The sequence below is a fragment of the Abramis brama genome, assembly GCF_963993115.1.
Source record: "Abramis brama genome assembly, chromosome: 7".
Taxonomy (NCBI): Eukaryota; Metazoa; Chordata; class Actinopteri; order Cypriniformes; family Leuciscidae; genus Abramis; species Abramis brama.
In genome coordinates, this window is record NC_139969.1 from 42,387,547 (window position 1) to 42,411,093 (window position 23,547).

Genomic DNA, 23,547 nt, shown 5'->3' on the forward strand with positions numbered 1-23,547 from the left:
ATTTACAACAACAAATATGTTATTGAACAAAGACATTTTATTTAATTCCTCCAGATCACTATTTTTCCTTTGAAGCACTTCTATATTTGTAAAAAATAACAGCTGGTTAATATTTTAGCCTTTTAACTGGGTTTATATATATATATATATATATATATATGTATGTGTGTGTGTGTGTCTGTGTATTATAGTTGTATATAGATTTTATACCAAATGTAGATGTACAATTTGGTTTAAATTGTGTTATTCTTACTTTTCTCTTACTTTTGTTTGTAGGATCTTGAGAGCAAAATAATCAAATTTCTGAAGAATGAACTGAAGAAGTTTAAGAAAATATTACAAAATGAGAACACGCAACACTTTGTGAAGGACTTTAATGAGAACAGATCCAGTATCAAAGAATCAGCTCTTGATCTCACACTACATTACCTGAGAGAGATGAAGCAAGATGAAGCTGCTGATGCTCTAGAAGGTAAGAGACTCATGATCATCTGTCTGATTGTCTCTTATAAATGTAGGAGAGAAAATTAAGACTAAAACTATCTATTTTCTGTTTCTGTGTTTAGATGAGCTGTTCTTCATTCATCAGCTGAAATGTGGCCTAAAGAAGAAGTATCAGTGTGTGTTTGAAGGAATTGCGAAGCAAGGTGACTCCACACTTCTGAATAACATTTACACAGACCTCTATATCACTCAGGGCGGCAGTGAACAGGTCAATACTGAACATGAGGTGAGACAGATTGAAGTTGCTTCCAGGCGTCATGAAGCACAAGAGATACAGGTTGAATGCACAAATTTGTTTGAAGCTCCTGAACAAGACAAGAAGATCCGAACTGCACTGACAAAAGGAGTCGCTGGCATCGGGAAATCAGTCTCTGTGCAGAAGTTTGTTCTGGACTGGGCTGAAGGAAAAAAAAATCAAGATATCAGCTTCATATTTCCTCTTCCATTCAGAGAGATGAACTTAAAGGAGAAAGAAAAACTAAGTTTGATGGACCTTATAACTCAATTTTTCCCAGAGACAAAAGGACTGAACCTTACAAGAAGGAATCAATTCAAAGTGCTGTTCATCCTTGATGGACTGGACGAATGTCGCCTTCCTCTGAAGTTTGATTGTAATGAGACGTGGCGTGATGTATCGTCACCAGCCTCTCTGGATGTTCTCCTAACGAACCTCATGAAGGGAAATCTGCTTCCTTCTGCTCTCATCTGGATCACCACCAGACCAGCAGCTGCCAGTAAGATTCCTCCTGACTGCATCGACCGGCTGACAGAGATACGAGGATTCAGCGACGCACAAAAGCAAGAGTACTTCAAAAAAAGATTCACTGATCAGAATCAGGCCAACACAATCCTAGATCACATTAAACAATCAAAGAGTCTCTTTATCATGTGCCACATCCCAGTCTTCTGCTGGATTTCAGCCACGGTTCTCCAGAACATTCTGGAGGAGAAAAGAAATAATGATGTGAAAAACACTCAGGCTGATGAGATCTCTAAAACACTGCAGGAATCAAACACTGAAGACACTCCCAAGACTCTGACACAAATGTACACACACTTTCTCCGCTTTCAGATCCAGCAGAGCCGCCGAAAGTATGATGGAGAATACACACCAGATGTGTCCTGGGATAAAGACGCCATCCTTTCACTGGGGAAACTGGCATTTCATCAACTGGTAAGAAGCAACCTGATCTTCTATGACACAGACCTGGAAGCCTGTGGTATTGACGTCTATAAGGCATCAGTGTACTCAGGCATGTGTACCCAGATCTTTAAGGAGGAAACAGGGATCGTTCTTGGTACCATGTACTGCTTTGTTCACCTGAGCATTCAAGAGTTTATTGCAGCCCTTTATGCACATCTGTTTCTAGACATCAACAAGATAAGTGTGTTTGAGCATGAGTCTACAGAACAGGAGAACAGAAATGAAACCATGATTGATTTTCTCAAGACTGCAGTGGACAAGGCGCTCGAGAATGACAATGGACACCTGGACCTTTTCCTTCGCTTCCTCCTCGGTCTGTCACTCCAGTCCAATCGACGACTCTTACGAGGTCTGTTGACACAGCAAGACGGCAATGACCAGAGCAACAAGGAAATAGTTCAGTACATCAAGCAGAAATTAGAAGATGATCTTCCTGCAGAGAGATCCATCAATCTGTTCTACTGTCTGAATGAACTGAACGACCAAACTCTGGTGAAAGAGATTCAGACCCACCTTAGCAAAGGAAGTCTCTCATCTGGTGACCTTTCACCTGCCCAGTGGTCTGCTTTAGCCTTTGTGTTGTTGACATCAGAGGAAGAGCTGGAGGAGTTTGAGCTTCAGAAATTCAAGAAATCAGACGAGTGTCTCATTAGATTATCGGCAGTCATCAAAATCTCCAGAAGAGCTCTGTAAGTCTTTTAATATATTTTGTCATGTTTTGCTCTCATCTGAAAAATGTCTTTATCTACATTACTTTATAGTGATTCCCCATCATGAACATGAACTTATCCCTGTAAAGCCTGACATATGAAATAATAGTCTGATTTATGTTTTTTAATTTTTTTTTGTGGAGACAGTTTATCAAACCTCTAGACAAAATATAAAAGACCATGTAAAAATATTTGCATGTTTGTTTTGTTTTATATGATACACCAGACTTTTAGGACTTATATAGAATTATATATTAGCCCATACTCATACTTGAGGAAGAAAAAAAAAATACATATTTTATTCATATACCCAAACTGGGGGGAAAGAATGTAATTTGGTACAGAAGTTATTTATATTGCCAACAAGTAAGATGAAATTCTGAAAGGTTATAATGTAAAACATTGAGATTTTTATAAAACAGGCTTCTTAAATAAAGTACAATATATATCACCACATCATATATTAGTAGTATACTAATTTATATAATAATACATATATTAGCCATCGGCCATCCTGCTCTCTAAGATATCGGCATCGGCCATTAACAAAGACAATATCGGTCGACCACTAATCGTCATCTATCTCATCTGTGTTCTGTTAATCAGTGTAATCTGTGTTTGTATTTAAGCTCCATTCTGTTCAGTCAGTCCTTGTCCGATCTCCATCGTATTTAGTGTGTGTGAACCTTCTGCCCGTCTTCTATGTACCTGTATTATTTATATTGTGAGTAAAAGTTTGCATTGGAACTTGATTCTCCTTCATCTTCTTCTGCCTGCACCACACCGTGACAGTCCCTCTGTATCTCCCAGTAATTAGACATTTTAAATGCTTATTTTTATCAGTAAATCTGTAGTTTAATGTAATAATAATGTAATGTAATATGTAGATCGAGAAATTTACAAACAAACATTTATCAAAAGCCTGTTGTATCCTATTTGATGTACACATTTTAAGATTTTTTTTTTTATATTTGCTTTTTATCAAGTTCAAAATCTTTTTTTTCATATTTTTTTCTAATTTTGTAAATATTATGTAAAATAACTATAAATTTAATTTCAGCAATTGTTATGGATGCTTTTTTTACTATCTTTAAATTAATAATATATCACCTATTGATCACCCTGCTTTCTAAGATATCGGTATCAGCCATCGGTTAAACTTTATCTTGAAATGTTAAAAACAAATACAATTTCTTAGGTTCTTAGGTTTAAGTAATCTTAGCTTTACTTAAATCATTAAAGATTTTATATCAAAAAGACTTGTACATGTGAATGAAGGCATTTTTATAATTATAGTGAAAGGTCTTTAACATGCCATAAAAGTGTGAACTGTCTCATCTAATGGTGTCGATGCAGTCAAGTCAATAATCTCGTTGAAAATTAAGTGTCTCCAACTAAGCAAGACAGAGGCAACAGTGGCAAAAACCCAAACTCCATCAGGTGACAGAAATAGAGAAAACATCCTATAGCTATAAAAGCTTTACACAAATAACTTTTTAAACATGCTTCAGTTACTTTTAGTTTTTTGAAGATGGATGTTAGTTTAACTCAGCTGCTTTGCTGTAGATTTTTTTTTGAAGATTAATGCTGTTTGAATGCAATGTATGCTGTTTATGTAAAAAATAAATGGAAAATGTATTTAATATTTGTATATAGAAAATGTATTGTATGTGTGCCATCTAATTCTGTGTTGTGATTTATTGTAGGTTGAATGATTGTAACTTAACAGACAAAAGCTGTTCAGCTCTGGCTGCAGTTCTTGGATCAGATACCAATCTGAAAGAGCTGAACATGAACAATAATAATCTGCAGGATTCAGGAGTGAAGCTGCTCTGCACTGGACTAAAGAAGTGTAAATTGGAGATACTGAGGTAAGTTGAGCCACAGGAGTCACATGACTAAAGTAAGGTGCATTGACTGATAGGACGATCCCGGAGGCTAAAAGTTATGAATAAAAGTTGCATTTATTGTTTAATATAAGTAAGTTTGTCTTTGTTTTATTGTTGTTGTGTTTTTCATTCAAAATAATAATGAGCCACAAACTACGCAATCCAAAGATCTTTTATCTATTTGTTACAACGTGGGTATAGCATATCATCCTTCTTATCAATTTTTTTAAGAAAAGTCCAATGTGTATAAGTGAATTTATCATTGTACTATTTTATTATTGATGTATTTTCATTAATACTAATGAACCACAAACTAAGCATTTGTTTTAAATTTTGGAGGAAATCCAAAGACCTTCATTTATCAGTGTTACAATGGCGGTATATTATGCCATCTGTCCTATTTGTTTTGTTGATAAAAGTTTGATGTCCAATATAAGCGAGGTTGTCATTGTGCCATTTTATTGTTGTGTTTTTGTGTACTCTCTGTTGAGTAATACTGAAGTGACATTAAGCATTCATTTTGTGCTGCATTCATTTGGTGCTGCACTGTAATGCAAATAATTGCAGGGGATTAAAGTTGATAAAGTATTTTCTATATATGTATATTCTACTTCTTATAAGTTAACACTTAAATTGTGCTGTTTTTGTTTATAATAATTTATAATTTAGTGATTTAATTGTTATTTGCATTCCTAGTGTTGAGTCAGAATTCAGATGATTCTGTTAGAGCTGGTGAATCTGCCACAGAAAGGAAGGGGAGATCTGGTAGAAATCACTTATCTTAATATTTTATGTGAAAGGATTAATGTATTTTAGTGCTTTTGAGGAAGCTGTGTATCTTTGATTCTGCTTTCAGCTTTGCAGCTAGTCTCGACTAAACACTTCCTGTAGTTTATGAGTGTTTTACACCACTGTGAAGGTATTTTGGTCCATTTGTCTCACTCATCCTTGCAAAGATGCTTCAGCTGAGTGACATTTGTAGACTCTCCAGCATGAGCTGTGTTTCAAGCAGTGTTGCCAACTATTTTCAAAGGAAAGTAGCTAACGCCTCCCCTAAATGTCGCTAGATGACGTCATACGTCAATTAGCATATTCATGGCAACATCGCGGCGTACTTGCGTTCTGCCTGCCTAATGTTTTTTCTCATTAAAATCATGCTCACATACTGTATTTTAATATAACATAATATAATATAATATAACATAATATAATATAATATAATATAGCCGAATGTCCAATAAAGCTGTTCTCATTTACTATATTTTTTTGTCAGACAATAGAACGAGTAGCTATTGAATGACTATTTTTTATATTGTGTAAAATTATCTGAATTGAGAGAGTTCGGGAACTGGGTGAACTAAAGCACTGTGATAGTGAGAATTACAAGTGATAAGCACAAGAAAAGAAAGGAAAATAAAATGGTCAAACTAAATTCTTTAAATATAAAACAAAAGATAAGTGATAAGTCCATGGAAACAACACTGCTGCTTCACGTCTGTTAGCTGCCGTGCCGCTGCTCTCAGCCATTCACAGAACAGGGCAGACGCAGAGAGAGGTGTGTGACGGCAAGGAGAAAGCAAATCTCGCGCTCGCAGGACTCATGCTGGCAACATTTGGAGGTTACTGAGGTTTGTTCAAAAAGTAGCTAGATTTGTCGCTAGTCGCTTTTTTGAAAAATTGACGCTAAAGGGGTCTGAAAAGTCGCTAAAAATAGCGACAAAGGTGCTAAGTTGGCAACACTGGTTTCAAGTCCTTCCACAGCATTTTAATGGAATTGAAGTCTGGACTTTATTGGGCCATTCCCAAACTTTAATTTTCAAATTTTCCGACCATTTTCAGGTTGCTTGTTGTGGATCATTCAGATCATAGACTTTCAGAGCTGTACAGTTTAAGATAATTGCAATCTTGAAGGGGATGTTGACGTCTAACATATTAAAGTTGTCTGATCCTTTTGTTTGCCTCCATATTAAATTGTCAGTTTTTGCAACTGACTTTCAATACATTTGTACAAAGAGTAAAATAAAATTCAGTTTAAGGATTTATATTGTTCAGGTTTAACTGATTAATCAGCTGAATGTTTTCATCTCTGTTCTAGACTCTCTAACTGCAGTGTGACAGAAGAAGGTTACAAAGCTCTGACTTCAGCTCTGAGATCAAACCCGTCACACCTGATAGAGCTGAACCTGAGCGAGAATAAACTAGGAGACTCTGGAGTGAAGCACTTATGTGCCGTACTGAAGGATTCACACTGTAAACTGGAGAGGTTGAGGTCAGTAACATATACATACAAAAATCAAAATGATTAAAATAAAAATAATAAAATAGTTAAAAATGAAAGAGAGTTCTGTGTCTTCCAGCACACAGAACTAGTGTGACTGGGTTTCAAAACAGACTATTGGAAACTAAATCAAATCAAATCAAATCAAGTATATTTGTATAGCGCTTTTCACAATACAGATTGTATCAAAGCAGCTTCACAGTATTAAATTAAAATAAAATAATACAACAAAGTTTGTTTCTAGTGGAATTTATTGATTGATAGAATAAAATTAAATATCCCCAAAATATCCCCAACTGAGCAAGCCAACGGCAACAGTGGCAAGGAACCGAAAAAAACCTTGGGAGAACCCAGGCTCAGTCGGGGGCAAGTTTTCCTCTGGCATTTATGAACTAGAGGCCGGATTGTAGTTTGAACTGTGAGATTAACAATATTATATGAATGCCTGGCCGAAAAGATGCGTCTTTAATCTAGTTTTAAACTCGGAGAGCGAGTCTGAGCAACGAACAGTATCAGGAAGGCTATTCCAGAGTTTCGGAGCCAAATGTGAAAATGCTCTCCCTCCTTTGGTGGATCTGAATATCCTAGGTATGACCAAAAGCCTCGAATTTATTGATCTTAAAGAGCGCGTTGGATTATAGGGTGATAGAAGATCCGTTAAATAGACTGGAGCTAAGCCGTTTAGGGCTTTATAAGTCAGTATCAATACCTTATAATTAATACGGAACTTTATAGGTAGCCAATGTAGTGATGATAAAATCGGTGTTATATGATCATATTTTCTTGATCTAGTAAGAACTCTAGCAGCTGCATTTTGGACTAACTGTAGCTTGTTTATTGAGGATGCAGGACAACCAGCTAATAAAGCATTACAGTAATCTAGTCTCGAGGTCATGAATGCATGAACTAACTTTTCTGCATCAGAAACTGATAGCATGTTACGTAGCTTAGCAATGTTTCTAAGGTGGAAAAAGGCTGTTTTTGTAACATACGAAATATGATTTTCAAAAGACAGGTTACAATCGATTATAACACCCAGGTCTTTTACTGTCGAGGATAAAGTAACAGGACATCCTACGATGTCAAAGTTGTATTGTGAGAGGTTCTGTGGGCGGTTTTTTGAACCGATAAGTATTACCTCTGTCTTGTCTGGATTTAATAAAAGAAAATTACGTGTCATCCAATCTTTTATATCTTTAACACACTCTGTCAATTTGGATAATTTAGCGTTTTCATCCGGCCGTGATGAAATATATATTTGAGTGTCATCAGCATAACAATGGAAACTAATTCCATGTTTCCTTATAATATTTCCAAGTGGCAGCATATATATTGAGAATAATAGAGGGCCTAACACAGATCCCTGCGGCACTCCATAGTTTACTGAAATTATGATCGATTTTTCTCCATTTAAATAGACAAAATGGTAGCGGTCAGATAAGTATGATCTAAACCAGCTTAATGCTTGTCCTTGAACACCAGTATAATTTTGTAGTCGATCTAAGAGTATTGTGTGATCTATAGTATCGAACGCAGCACTTAGATCGAGTAAAACTAGTATTGAGATACAGCCTTGGTCAGATGCTAAAAGTAAATCATTTGTGATTTTAACGAGCGCAGTTTCAGTGCTGTGATGCGGCCTGAATCCTGACTGAAACTTTTCATAGATATAATTTTCTTGCAAGAAAGAGCCCAGTTGAGTGGACACAACTTTTTCTAGTATTTTAGACATAAAAGGTAGATTTGAAATGGGTCTATAATTTGCTAGATTATTATGATCTAATTGTGGTTTCTTAATGAGAGGTTTTATAACTGCCAGTTTAAATGTTCTTGGAACATGACCTAAAGATAAAGACGAGTTAATAATATTGAGGAGAGGCTCTTCCACTACAGGTAGCACTTCCTTCAGTAGTTTAGTTGGTATAGGATCTAATAAACATGTTGTTTTAGATGAAGTGATAAGTTTATTTAACTCTTTTTGTTCTATAGTTGTAAAGCACTGTAATTGTTCTTGCGGGGGGATAATTGAGGCTGAATTATAAGGCGCGATTGAAGATTGAACGTTTACAATTGTGGTTCTGATGTTTTCTATTTTCTCAGTGAAGAAGTTCATGAAATCATTACTACTAAACTGTAACGGGATATTTTGTTCGGGTGACTCAGCCCCGAGTGCGGAGGTGCTCAGCCCTGGCCGCTTTTAGGGCCTTTTTATAACGTGACATACTGTCTTTCCACGCGATTCTAAAGACTTCTAAATTAGTTTGTTTCCATTTACGCTCTAAATTACGGGTTTCTCTCTTTAGAACATGCATAGTATTATTGTACCATGGTGCTTTAATTTTCTCTCTGACCTTTTTTAATTTAACGGGTGCAACAACATCCAATGTTCTAGAGAGAATGGTGCTCATAGTGCTAGTTAGTTCTTCTAGTTCATCTGTTTGTTTGGGTTCAGGCAGCAGCTGAGACAGATTAGATAAGCAATTTGAGAAATTATCTATGGTGGATGGAAGGATTGTTCTGCCTGGTTGATAACGCGGCGCCGCATGACATATTACAGCAGTACGTAATATGCAAGTTACCAAGTAATGGTCAGTGACATCATCACTTTGTGGAATGATATCTATATCGGTTGGATCGGTTCCATATGATATAATTAAATCGAGTGTGTGATTAAGACGATGAGTTGGTCCGGTGACGTTTTGCTTGACCCCAAAGGAATTTAATATATCTATAAATGCAGCCCCTAACGCATCATTTGAATTATCTATGTGTATGTTAAAATCTCCAACAATTAATGCTTTATCTACATTGACTAATAGATCTGAGAGAAAATCTGCAAACTCTTTTAGGAAATCAGCGTAAGGCCCAGGCGGTCTATATACGGTAGCCAAGGCTAGAGATAATATGGATTTTTTTTCTAACATCTAAGAGCGTAACATTTAGTACAAGTACTTCAAACGAAATAAACTTATACATTGAGAATATCTCTATAGATTGTTGCAACACCGCCGCCACGACCAATCAGACGGGGTTCGTGCTTATAGGAGTATCCAGATGGAGTAGACTCATTTAGACCGAAATAATCATTTGGTTTAAGCCAAGTTTCAGTAAGGCAAAGTACATCGAAGCTATTATCTGTGACTATTTCATTTACAATAACTGCCTTAGGTGTGAGTGATGTAATGTTTAGAAGACCTAGCTTTAAAAATTGTTTTTGTTTACTAATAGCAACATTTTCTGTTTTAATAACAATTAGATTTTTCCTAGATCCTGCAGTAGAATTATTATTTGATCTCACTAAACGAGGAATAGACACAGTTTCTATGCAATGTTCTACACTAGTATTTATATCATTCAAATTGGTGCAGGAGAGACTATGATTTGGACTTTTGGTTACTAGTCATTTAATGGTATTTAACATTTTAGAGATGTTATCCGACAGAAGATCCACTCCGAAATGCTGCTGTAGCTCTTCAATAAGATGATCATCTAAAGCCGTGTTTCCACTGAAATTACCCAGAACAATCTGTCCCAGGATCTTTTTCCCCCAGACCTGTTGCTGTCTGTGTTTCCATTGCAGTCTAAAGTACAGTGAAGATTAGGCAAATTAGTCCGGTGACGTAGGACTGTGTGTGACTTTGCAGTGCCCGCTGGATTTCGTCCTTCTCAAATAAGCTTAACACCGTGTCCTAACTACACGCGACACGACGCCGCCACACGCTATAAAAGGTTATTTTCCGTGTTAATGAGGGTTTTTGTCCTAACCAGCCGTGACAGCGACACACAACATCTCTATTTTAGAAACGGTTTCTATTTTTCTGTGACGTCGCGCTGGAACAACAAACACAAAGTGTGGCAATGATAATCTCAGGTACTGTTTATGTGCTTTACTTAATGTTAAAAGCGTGTAATGTGACTTTGAATATCATTTAGTGCTCCAGCTTTGTAGCTGTAAAAGCAACAATGGATAATTCACCTCAGGTCTTGAAATTAAACAAATGGAAACACGAACGTTCAAACTGTGAACAAACAAGTGTATTATTTGACAAATATTGTTTTTGTAACTCAGTAGCCTATGTATTTGAAAAATGTTTAAATGGTGTACTATTTTTGAATTTGATTACTTATTCATTTTCTTGCGATTGCCGTCAAGATTACTCTCTGTTGCTGTGCACTCGCCGTGAGAGCCCGCCCACACACTGTTCTGATTGGCTGACTCCGCCCACACGCTGTTCTGATTGTCTGACTCCGCCCACACGCTGTTCTGATTGTCTGACTCCGCCCACACGATGTTCTGATTGACTGACTCCGCCCACACGCTGTTCTGATTGGCTGACTCCGCCCACACGCTGTTCTGATTGGCTGACTCCACCCACACGCTGTTCTGATTGTCTGACTCCGCCCACACGCTGTTCTGATTGTCTGACTCCGCCCACACGATGTTCTGATTGTCTGACTCCGCCCACACGCTGTTCTGATTGTCTGACTCCGCCCACATGCTGTTCTGATTGTCTGACTCCGCCCACACGATGTTCTGATTTTCTGACTCCGCCCACACGCTGTTCTGATTGTCTGTGGGTTTTGATTGATCTTTACGCATCTCGCAGTCTCTATGCACCTCTAGTGTGGACAGACAAATTATTTGCCGCTGGAATCTTATCGCTTTGCGTCTGGTTAGGACACGGTGTAATAAAGCCTGAACCTCATTGTCGGTCCATGGGTCGTATTTTTTAAACTCCATTGTTGATTCGAAAAGCAAACACCCCTCACCATCATCCGGCAGCTCGACGGCACAAGACAGGCCAGTGGAGCAGGAGGACCGCGGGGAAACACTCCCACTGTGAGCCTCAGGTCTCCTACAGTATTAACCGTATTGGCGGCTCTGCTTTGTGCAGAGGCAGTGCTGGGTAACAGCAGAGAGACTCTAGCCTTCACGAGGAAGGACAGTCACGACCGCAGGGTCAACATGGTCCTGTTCTCACAGTGAGGACATAAACCATCCACAAACACTATCTCAAGACACTCTTGACCCAGACATGTGAGATCGTTGCCATCAGATGAGGACAGGGAACAACCGCATCCAGAAACACACGGACGGAAAGGCATCTTTAAGAAGACGCTCAACATCAGTTTTGCTCTTTTAGGGAAACTGCTCTTTATGCTGAAGCGCCCGGGGGGGAATCGCTGCACTTATCCATGCAATACGCCAGTGAAACACCACTGAATGTGCCGTAGACCACCAGAAAGAGGGGCTTCCTTATTGTAGAGGCGACTGGAAGAGCGATCATTCAGATTTATATTGTTCAGGTTTAACTGATTAATCAGCTGAATGTTTTCCTCTCTGTTCTAGACTCTCTAACTGCAGTGTGACAGAAGAAGGTTATAAAGCTCTGGCTTCAGCTCTGAGATCAAACCCTTCACACCTGATAGAGCTGGATCTCACAGGAAATGATCCTGGACAATCAGGAGTGAAGCAGCTCAATGATTTACTGCAGGATCCAGACTGTCAACTGAAGACACTGAGGTGACACAGGATCAAATAATTAACTAAATTAGCTATATGCAGGCTAAATATTTATAACTAATATATTATTTTAGTTTAATAATAAGCTGGACATTTATTTGAGAACTGAATTGCCTCTTCTGCAGGTTTTTGAGTCCTGCTGCAGAGGAAGCCTGTCAGTATGTGAATAGAGTTGTGGGAATAAACCCGTTACTCCAGAGAGAGCTGAATCTGAGTGACCATGAACTAGGAGACACACGAGTGAATCAGATCGCTGCTCTACTGCAGGATAAACACTGTCAACTCAACACACTGACGTGAGTATTGCTCCTTTCTTTATAATATTACTTTTAAGCATTTTTTCCCTCAGTGTCACACAGAGCACAACAATTTGAAGTAACACAATTAAAATGTGATTTCAAGCCTTAAATATTTGATTAAGACATTTTGATCATGGGTCAATAATTATTTCAGTTTCTTTACAGGCAGAACAATGTTTTTTTTCTGACATCAGAATCAGTTCAAAATCAGAAACTGTTCATGACTGCTTTCAATTCAGTGTTTGTATTTCACAAAATGTCAAATGTCTAATTTTGGTGCAGCATATACTGTAATTTGTAAAAATTGTTATAAGCTATAAAACCTTTTGTTTTGAATCAGTGGTTCGGAGTGTGTATCAAACTGCCAAAGTCACATGATTTCAGTAAACAAGGCTTTGTTACATCATAACTGTTTCGAAACATTTGGAAATGTCAGTGGTTCATTGGGGGGCGATGATCTCTGTGAACTCATAAATCATGCAGATTCACTGAGATTGAACAAGTGTCTGTGGGTTTTACCCTTCTAATGCTGATACTGGTGAAATATTCAAACACATTAGAGGTATACAAATATATATTTATACAATAATACTATTATGGAAATATATTTAATAGGTGCTTGTGCTGTTAAATGGAGTTTATAGTTTCCACTGTAATTGCGAAGAACATGTATCTGTGTTAAATATGAATCCAGTGTAATAATGTTAATCTCACCCTGGGCACAGTGTGCAATACCTGCTCTTTCTCTCTCATCTCCATCACATTCTCTCTTTCTTCTTCTCTCAGTCTCCTTATCTTCACCTGTACATCTTCCCTTCCCCAAGCTGAGCTTTGACTGATGCAGTCTTTGCAAACTGATTATTTCTGTGGGTTGTTTAAAACTAATATAGTAAAACAGCTGTTTAGTTTCGCTGCTTACATCATATCTCACAATTTATGACCATTAACTGACGTGTGTCGTGAAGCGTCGCGCTGGAATTCGCGCTCGACTCGCAGCTTCTGTGAACATAAAGCCCGCCTACTTTGATTTGATTGGTTATCTCAAACATTTTGACATTGACGAGTGTTGTTAGTCCGCTGAATCTGCTCAGATGAGGTCGTTTATCAGTGATATGCAATATCATTACAGCACCAAAGTAAATAGTTAAATAGTTAATATTAGCCTATATTTTCACAAGCTTCATTATATACACTTCAAAACAATGGTGTGTACGGCCATGCATGAGGCTATACACACACACACTATTGAGCACACAAGAAACACCTGAACACAATGAACCACATTTGTCCCAGTGAGCAAACCAAAGGTGACATTAGGCGCGTTTCCATTACAGATTTGCGCAAAACTTTTGCGATTTTTCCTGTTACTGTTTCCATTGCAGTTTTGCAAAATATTCCTTATTCGAATTGCCTGAAAAACTCCCTCATGCGAGCATAAAAACTTTTTTGCGATAAATGGGAGTTTTTGCGAAATTGTCGTGTTTCCATTGGGCGTATTTTCAATTCGCATTCGCAATTTGTGCAATTTAAAGGGTAATGAAAACGCGGCTATTGACAAGAAAGAAACCTTAAAGTGTCATGAAACCCCCTGTTTTAGCTGGTCGTTCAGAGCTGGAAAAGTCTCAGGAAATGTACGTGTAAAACTGTGGAAAAGTGGGAGTGTAGAGGGCAAAAAATTATCTGAGTGCATCTTGATGCATTTTAAAATATAACCCTATATTACACACAAGAACGAGGGAGAAATGTGGAAGAACGTTTAAAATATCTAATAATGATATTTTTATTACATTTATGAGCACTACAGTCTCTGAACAAACGACATGCGTCAGTTTAACACAGAAAGAATAAAGGCATAGGTACTTTTTTTTTCCATTGTTCTTTCCATTTTCAATTTCAGTTTATTTTTTAAGCACATAATAGCACAACAATGTTTACCTAGTGCTGCACAAACAATGAAATATTCAAATATAATAAACACAAATGGTAACACTTTACGGTATGTGTACATGAATTATCATGAATTCATGTATAAATTCATGCATGAAATATGCATTCATTCATGCATTAATATCTCATGAATCATCAGGAACTAACACGAGTTCAACGTTTTTCATTCATGACTTCATGGATGAACAACACCTTAATTAAAACATTAACTAAGATGAGTACATCATCATGAATTATGATTTATTACGCATGATTATGATATTTTCTTTGTTTACAAAAAAAATGGGTCTTTACCACCCATTGTGGATACAGCTATGGTTATGGTACATGAATCATCATGAATTCATGCATAAAAAAGCATTAATTCATGCATGCAAGACTACTCTTCGAATTATTAAAGGAATGTACAAAAATCCACATTACCTAATGCATGCATACAGGCTAGAACAGTAAATCAATTAATGTGAGAACTGTTTTACTGAAATAGCCTGCAGGTAAGTGGACAGACCCCAAAACTGGCCAATCACAGCACATAACATACGAATTCTGTTGGCATTCAAATACAGTAGTCATCATTAACTAAGCATTATTTATCAATGCCTTCATCATGTGTGTGGCCCCTCAACTAAAGTGGTGACTTGGTGCTTTGAAACACTGATGAACAATGTGGCATAACTGTGAAATGAATATGAACATAAAAAAGTTCAAGCCTTTGCAAACAATGTACATGCTGGATAACTCAGATCATAATGAAAACACATTGTTCATCAGTGTTTCAAAGGACCAAGTCACCACTTTATTTCGTAATGCTCTATAGGAGATCCAGTCTAAAGAATTGTTTGAGTTCTTTGCCTTAGCCCAAGCAGCATTCCTCTGTTTTATAAAGGTAGAAACAGTGTCATTGAACCAAGGGTTATTTTTACCCCTTATCCTAAGTCTTTTGATTGGAATGTGTTTATCACATATGGATAACATCTGGCATGCATGAAACAACACCCAAATAACTATGCTAGAGATCGCGTAGAAAAGCTTGTTCATTAAAATGCTTAAAAAATCTTTTATAAATATAACGCGGTGAAATTCTGGTAGTTTTAGGAGGCAGAGGAGTTGAGCCAGCGCAGGAGAGACTTGTGGCTAGCTAGGATTAATATAGTCTAAACTTTCAGCTCCAACTCCCCACAAAGTCTGTTCCCATCATTTTACCACATGTTAGGGGGGACTGGGGGGATGTAAAAAAATATTGCATCACAATAAGTGTATTGTGATTGTCAAAACATTTTAGTAACTAAACTGAATTTAATTAGGTTTAGTGACAACATGTTACAATGTTTACATGGTACCATTTCTGGTACGCTACGCTTTTTTATTATTTCAATTCAATTATTGTGATCTGATTTAATATTGACTCATTTGGATAAATATTAAGTAGGCTACACAAGATAGTAGTGATGTTACGTACGACACTGAAGCTTTGATGTGCATATCGCACATACGACCGTATCGGGTGTGTATTGGTTTACTAGAGTCACGTGATCGACAACAAATGAAGCCTCACTTTCTGTCCAATCACGTGCGTGTTTCGCTTTGGGTGTCAGAGGGCTCGAACCCCAGATCTTATTTAACAAGTCATTGTTGGCTCAGTCTGGTTGATGGGTTTGTGAGGAGAGAAACTGAATTTATTTAATGAACAAATCAAACACAAACATGTAAGGTTTTTATTTGTACACATAACATTGAAACTATGGAGTGTGTTGTGGTTGCTTCATCTGCCAGAGCTTCTAACACAGGCTTCTGGCTGCTTTATTTTAAATAAGCACCAGATGGCGCTGTTCTCCACACTCTCGAAGCTTTGAATCTTTTCCCGGAACAGTAAGGGGAAAGCCTCAGTGATTCATGAAAGATTCTCAAGAAAAAAACAACTCACCTGCTGTAAACATACAGAGAGAGATATAATACGTTTTTATTATAATAACAACTTTATTTAATGATATAAGTAAAAATATAATAAATATGTAATATAGTAGCCTACACATATTTAGCTAAATACTCTCTATAGCTCTTTTTTTCTAGCCAACTAAGGTGCTATAGCCTATATATTATGGTCATCAAATGGCTTTCCTAAGGTAAATGTTATGTGACATAATTGTTCTCCAGCTGTTTTATTGACCCTTTTGTTTGTTTGATTGATTGATTGATATTATGCATGAGGAATATACATTTCGGTAAGTTGTACTGTATCTTTCAACATTGTTCATTCGTGTTTATTTACTAGCTAAAGATGATCGGTTCACGTGCGCTAGGGATCTGTCGCGTCACATTTACAAGCGCCAAAACGGTATTTATTGCAAAGCTATTCTGAATTTCGTAATAAAAGTGACAGAATCTGAGAGCTGAGATTTTTTTTTATATCATAACTAACCTGCTCTGTCTAGTCTGTCGGTCTCCGTGTCCTCTTTGCTTAGCGATTTTTCTGTGCGTGAGAAAATGGATGTGTGGCGTGAGAGCGTGTGAAAAGTGTCAATTGCGTGTGTCTCACGGTGAATGCGTGACAGAACGGCTGGCAATAAGGACGGATCTTTACTTAAGGCTATTGGGTCTATTTGATATGGGTCCACACCAATCAAGCTTATCTTCTCTTGATACTGACGAGATGAAGCCATTAGGCTACTGCTCCCCTCAACTCAAATCTGCGTGCGGCTCGGGGCAGGACAGATGTCATGTCAGCAATATGGCCGCGGTTAGGCGGCTACTTCCGGTGTTTGCGAATAAGGCCTATATCATATCATAGTCCGATTCATTTTTAGATTTGCTTTTTTAAATTCTGATGGATTTGTAAAGAAATCAGATATTCTCTTCTGACTCGCCATAGTTAGCTGAGTTTGTTTTTTCGTTTGAATATTCTAATTTTAGCATAGTCACGTCATTTACGTCAGATTGACTTTTGAAATATATTTATTTCTCAGTATCACAAAACCACATTGACATCATATAAAAACAAAATTATATTTTGAACAATTTTATGAATAAAGGTGGAAAATTAAAAACCTTTTGAAAAACAAAAACTTTATTTCAAGTCATATCATTTTAAAGTCTCGTGCTGTCAGCAGCACCCTCAGCAGCCCTAGTTCCCGCGGCCATGGGTACATATTACATTTAACACACATACAAATACTGCATCTATTTGATGATCAATAATAATACATTTCTATATATATTATATTATATTATATTATATGTATATTAATAATAAACACATAATCCATTCACACATAGTACACAACACATAATCTTTGCATTTAAATACACACACGAACACCTATAGAGCTGGTAAGTCCCGCCCCTTCAGCTAACCCCACTGGACCTCTAGGTTGAAAAATCGTCAATGCAAGTGAATGGGAGAAAATAATTATTTTCTGATCCCGTTTGAATTGTGCCATGAATGTGAACATATGTTGTCTGTGAATTTTTTATATAATTTTTCATGTTACGAGTTTGACAGTATATTGTATGATTCTTTGGCTAGCAGTTGTGGAAAAGACATAACGAGAAAGACTACATGTCGCCTATGTGACGTCACCCTTATAACACATTTCCCTCCACTTGTCAAATCACGGTGCTAATGCTACGATAATCTATGAAGACAGATCGAGATGCCTGTGTGTTTTGTACCCGAATGTCACCTTTCAAACCAAATGGGCTGTTCTTTCTTCAGATTCGCGTCGAAAGCAGCGAAGAGTTGTAGTCCACAAAGTGCTCTCACACAAAGTTTAACCGTATCAAACTTCTACCAGCTAAATTGTAGCATTCTTTACACGAAAAATTATATAAAAAATTCACAGACAACATATGTTCACATTCATGGCAAAATTCAAATAATAATTTTCTCCCATTCACTTGCATTGACGATTTTTCAACCTAGAGGTCCACTGGGGTTAGCGGAAGGGGCGGGACTTACCAGCTCTATTCACACTAGACAATGGTTTCGGGCGGTACGAAGATGGCGGGTTGAGCAGTCGTGTTTTCTGAAGCTCGTCATAGTGGTCTCCAAAAGTAGTCTTGAAGTGATTAATTCCAATTGACTTGTTGCGCGATGACTTCTCAAAAACTATTAAACCTGCTAAACTAAAATTGGACCCCAAGGGGAAAGAATTGTCGCCGATTGGTGATAAGAAAGGTGAGGCCAGAGAAATGGAGCACGACTACGCCATGGAGGTCTCTGTTAACAGTAAAAGAGAACGTGGAGAGGGCTCTCTCCCTGCAACCCCAAGTAAAAATCCAGCGGAAAAAAGGGTTAAACCAACAGTTGACAAAGAGAAGGCGGAAATCTCCAATGAAACCATTCTGGAGGCAATTTTGAAACTGGAAAAGAGAGTGGAGGAGAAGCTGGCGGATTTAAGCGAGCAATCTAAGCAAAGCAGCGCCATGATTGCAAGCTTAACGAAAGCGATTCAATTCAACACAGAAGAGGTGAACGAGTGCAAGAAGAGAGTCAAGGACTTGGTGATACAAAATGAGCTTCTTCGCAAGGATAATTCTGATCTCAAGGAGAGGGTGAGAGAACAGGAAAGATATAGAATGAGATGGTGTCTGCGTATCAAAGGCATTGAAGAAAAGAAAGACGAAGATATCAGATCACATGTCATTCAGATCCTCAACAAGTTTGCACCTGAGATGGAGGCAAAAATGGAAGAGGCGGTGGACATTGTCCATAGGCTGGGTAGAAAGATGGACAATAAAAAATGAAATGTCATCGTGCTGTTCACTCAAAGGCGGGTGAAGGATGAAATCTGGCGTCGAAGCAAAAATTCTCCTATTTGCAAGGCTGAAGGTGTTGGTTTCGCGGAGATGCTTCCTCGAGAGGATTTGGAAGACAGACGAAAGCTATGGCCGCAAATTGATCAAGCGAGGAGGGCAGGAAAACTTGCTTTTTTTCGTGGTCCATATGGCTTCATTGAAGGACGACGGATCGACGTTGGCGGGTGAATTGATACAGTGATAAATGCAGTGACGTGCGGTGATGTCTTAAAGAGGCTAGGCACTGAGTTATGAAAGCCAGATTACCTGATTTATTGTTTAGGCTAATAATACATAATAACAGTAAACATTACGCACAAGCGCGGCATATCAAGAAATGTACAAATCAGGATGTATATTGCGTGTATTCTCTCAGTCTCTCTCTCTCTCACACACACATACACACACACACACACATACATACACGCACGCACGTCGCACACACACAAGCGCGGCACAGGCACACACCGGTAAAAGTAGTTTATGTCCACTCCAGCATAAGAATGCAACCATTATTAATCCTTATTGTTGCACAGCGGCCAAAAGTAAAAGTAAAATCACACACTGCTCAATTGAATATGAAGGCAAATGGCTTAATTCAACCATATTTATCAATTCAATATTAAGCCCAAAATAGTTTTTGACTCACCAATCGGTAACGTTACATAAAATTCATCCGCCGCCCTTTCCTCGTGAAGACGTCGATCACAGCTTTGTAAAACTCGTCTTTACGGGCCTTCAGTTTGCAAAGTCTCTGGCTCTCAATTTAAAACATTTAACTCTGTGATGACGGCCTTTTAACTCCGGTGCTGTCATTTTGGCTTTGAATTTGGCGCGGGGATTAGGCATGTAGGCTAGCTGTGGTGTAACGTTAATGACGTCGTTAGCTGCGCAAATGTCCAGTAATATCTCGATTTTAATTGGTCCATGTCTGATATGTTACGGAGATGTTACGGGCATACCATATTTACGTCCAAAGGCACGGCAGAGTTGTGCTTTTTGACGTACATGTTAAAGAATACATGATCGAAGTGCGCATGCGCAACATGGGTTTTTCGCTTGCCGTCTGCAATGAATGGACAGTAAAAGCACTGCTTATTCTACGATTTGTTTTTTATTTGATTATGCGTAACTGCTACATTTGTCATCATAACGTCTAAATAATTGGAATAACACATATTGCATATATAAATCACAAGAATAAACAGTAAAAATACAAATATAAGTTTATTATTTAATAAACAATTTTATTTTTGAATTTTGGCAGGGTAGGCAGTGCCTAGTTTGCCTACCCAGACCGCACGTCACTGGATAAATGTAAGTCAGATAGTTGGAAACTTTTCAATGGGACACTATTAGAGCTCTATTTTAAAGTCGCCGTTCATATAGTGACTGAGAGAGCTAACAAGTCGTGGTTGTTTGATTTCTGGTTATAGTTCTCCTTTTTTTCCTTTTTTCTTCTATTTTAGCGTATGATTAAGGACAGAGTTATTTTTGGTTCTTTGAACGTTAGGGGCTTAAAAGACAGTGTGAAGAGAAAAGCAATTTTTCTATTTTGTAAAGGGCAGAATGCTCATTGTATGTTTCTTCAAGAGACTCATTCTTCAGACTCAGATGCATCTTTTTGGTCTAATCAGTGGGGAGAGAAGATTTTTTTCAGTCATGGCTCTAATCGTTCGGGAGGAGTGGCAATATGCTTCAACAAATGTCCTGGGGAAGTCATCGTTCATAAAGAGGATGGAACTGGTCACTGGTTGATGGTGGTATTAAAAATTGATGGTATTTTTTTTATTCTAATTAATATTTATGGCTTTAACAATGCAGCTCAAAACCAGAAATTAATAGAAGATATTTCTAACTTGATCTTAGAAACTAAAGCAAGGTACCCATCTGATAATGTTTTAGTAGGAGGGGATTGGAATATGGTTCCTGACGAGTGGACCGATAGATGGCCTCCCAGACTTAACAAGGGGCGGATTAATGTTAATGTTGATTTTTTGAGGACAGAAAATTATTTGAGTGATGTGTGGCGATATTTAAATCCTGAGGTTGAATGTTTTTCATGGTATAAACCAAATGGGGAAAGCAAATCTAGAATTGATTATTGGATGGTCAGTGACAATATTCTAAAATATGTTTCAAAGTCTTCAATTTCTAAAGCTCCGTTAACGGATCATTGTTTTATTGATCTCGTTTTAGAACCTTCAACTAAGCAAACTAAAAACAAAGGTTATTGGAAGTTTAATGCCTTTCTCTTACAAAATGAAGAATTTTGCAATAATATTAGGGAACTAATTAGAGATATAGAGATAAATAATTATTTTGATGGTAATATAAGTAAATGGGAATATCTAAAATTTAAAATTCGAGAATTTTCCATTATTTTTTCTAAGAAACTAATAAAAGAAAAAAGAGAATATGAAAGGAACTTAATTTGTGAAATAAGTCAGTGTTGTAGCAAACCTCTTTTAAATAATTATGATAAGGATAAGGTTATCTCGAGACGTTACCTGTGTATTCCCGTCCGATGGGACATCTTTCCCTCTTTTTAGTGTAATTTTTTTGCCCATATTTTGGAAAATGTAGTTTTAAAGTAAAAAAATTATCATTTTAGCCACTAGATGGCTATAGAGCCCCATTATATGCTATTTGCTATTTGACTAACTAAATATATATCTTTTCACAAGTTTTTCCAGTTGGATTCATATCTAAATATTATGAAATCACAATCTCAATCTCAATTTGACCCTTCGCAAAGACCCGCCCCCCTTAGTTACTGTCGCTATGTCCGACAAGCTACGCTGCTCTCACGCCACACCATGTTCTCACGCAGTGAAAAATACATCGCGGAGCAGAGAGGAGACTGACAACACGCTGACAGACAGGACAGACCAGGTTACTTTTCGGTTTCTTTTGATATTAAACATATTAAACAAAGTCTCACCTTTCAAATTTGGTCATTTTTTAAAAGAAATTTAAACGATAAATACCATTTTGTGGCTCTTAAATGTGTCTGACAGATCGCTGTAGAGCATCAGTTAAAGCTGCTCGTGAACCGATCATCTCTTCCTTCTAGTTCATTTATAGCATTAAATAAACATGAATGAACATAAGAACGAATGTTGTTTTAAACCGCGGAAAGGCGTCAGTACACTCCGTTTTTCAAGTTCAAATCCTCCCATGTTAATCTGCTATCTCTCCTGACTGCTTTGTCGGACAAAATGGCGGATGGCGGATTATGATTGGTTAGATCGTCTGTCAATCAAGCTCCCTGCGAAGGGTGAATTTAGAAAAAAATAGACAGCAAAGGAACTCTGTTAGTTGTTTAATGATTCAAGGTGAGGAATGTAGAGATTCTAAACTAATTGAAAAAGAAGTGTTTCAGTTTTATTCTAAATTATACTCCTCAGATTTCTCCTCTTATGAGTCAGATCTTTTTTTTGCTCAAATTCAGAACAATATTCCTTGTATTGAGGACTCTTTCAAAGTTTTATGTGATTCAGATCTTAAAATAGAAGAATTGGATTCAGTTGTTGAGAGGATGCCCTTAAACAAATCCCCAGGGACAGACGGGCTCACTAATAATTTTTTTACATTTTTTTGGAGAGATTTGAGAAATTTATTATTCAGTGCCCTAAAAGAAGGAATTGAAAAAAAAGAGTTGATTGAAAGTATGAAGCACAGTTTAATTACATTGATCCCAAAAGCTGGTAAAGATAAAAGAATATTAGACAATTTGAGGCCTATCACTTTGCTTAACATTGATTATAAAATTTTCTCTGGGGCTATCGCTGCTAGGCTGAAAAAGGGTATTGCTTCAATAATAAGTGAGACACAATCTGGGTTTTTTTGGGGGGGGGATCAATTCATAATAATATTAGATTGGTTTTAGATTTACTTGATTATAGTGAAATTGTTCAAGAAAGTGGGTTTCTTATTTTTTTATATTTTTACAAAGCATTTGATGCTGTTGAGCATCCTTTTATTTTGAAAACTTTGCAGCATTTTGGTTTTGGAGTAAAATGTATAAACTTAATTGAAATGTGATATAATGTAATCAATAGCTCTGTAGCTCTAGGGCATGGAACCTGCTCAAGATTTCCAATTAAAAGGGGGATTCGTCAGGGTTGTGGTAGCTCTCCATTATTATTTATAATGGTTGCAGAGCTATTATCTATATTGATTAAAAATAATGGTATTAAAGGTTTAACAGTATTGGATAGAGAAATAATTATAAGTCAGTTTGCTGACGACACAACATTGTTTCTAAAAGATGAACATCAAATTCCATTAGCTTTACTTTCTATTGACCAGTTTTCTAAAGCCTCCGGGCTACATTTAAACCTAAACAAATGTGTAATGTTAACATTGCATGAGTCTCCTTTGCTGTCATTATCT

General features: G+C 37.2%; 1 protein-coding gene across 1 annotated transcript in view; it reads left to right on the forward strand.

The window, feature by feature from the left end:
- Positions 1-23,547, forward strand: part of LOC311087311 (uncharacterized protein) — a 595,635-nt gene that overhangs the window by 5,373 nt on the left and 566,715 nt on the right. Inside the window, exons 5-10 of the mRNA XM_084120630.1 lie at positions 277-472; positions 567-2,397; positions 4,125-4,289; positions 6,403-6,576; positions 11,936-12,109; positions 12,235-12,405. Of these exons, the coding sequence (XP_083976756.1) occupies positions 277-472; positions 567-2,397; positions 4,125-4,289; positions 6,403-6,576; positions 11,936-12,109; positions 12,235-12,405 (2,711 nt within the window). The remainder of the gene's footprint in view (positions 1-276; positions 473-566; positions 2,398-4,124; positions 4,290-6,402; positions 6,577-11,935; positions 12,110-12,234; positions 12,406-23,547) is intronic.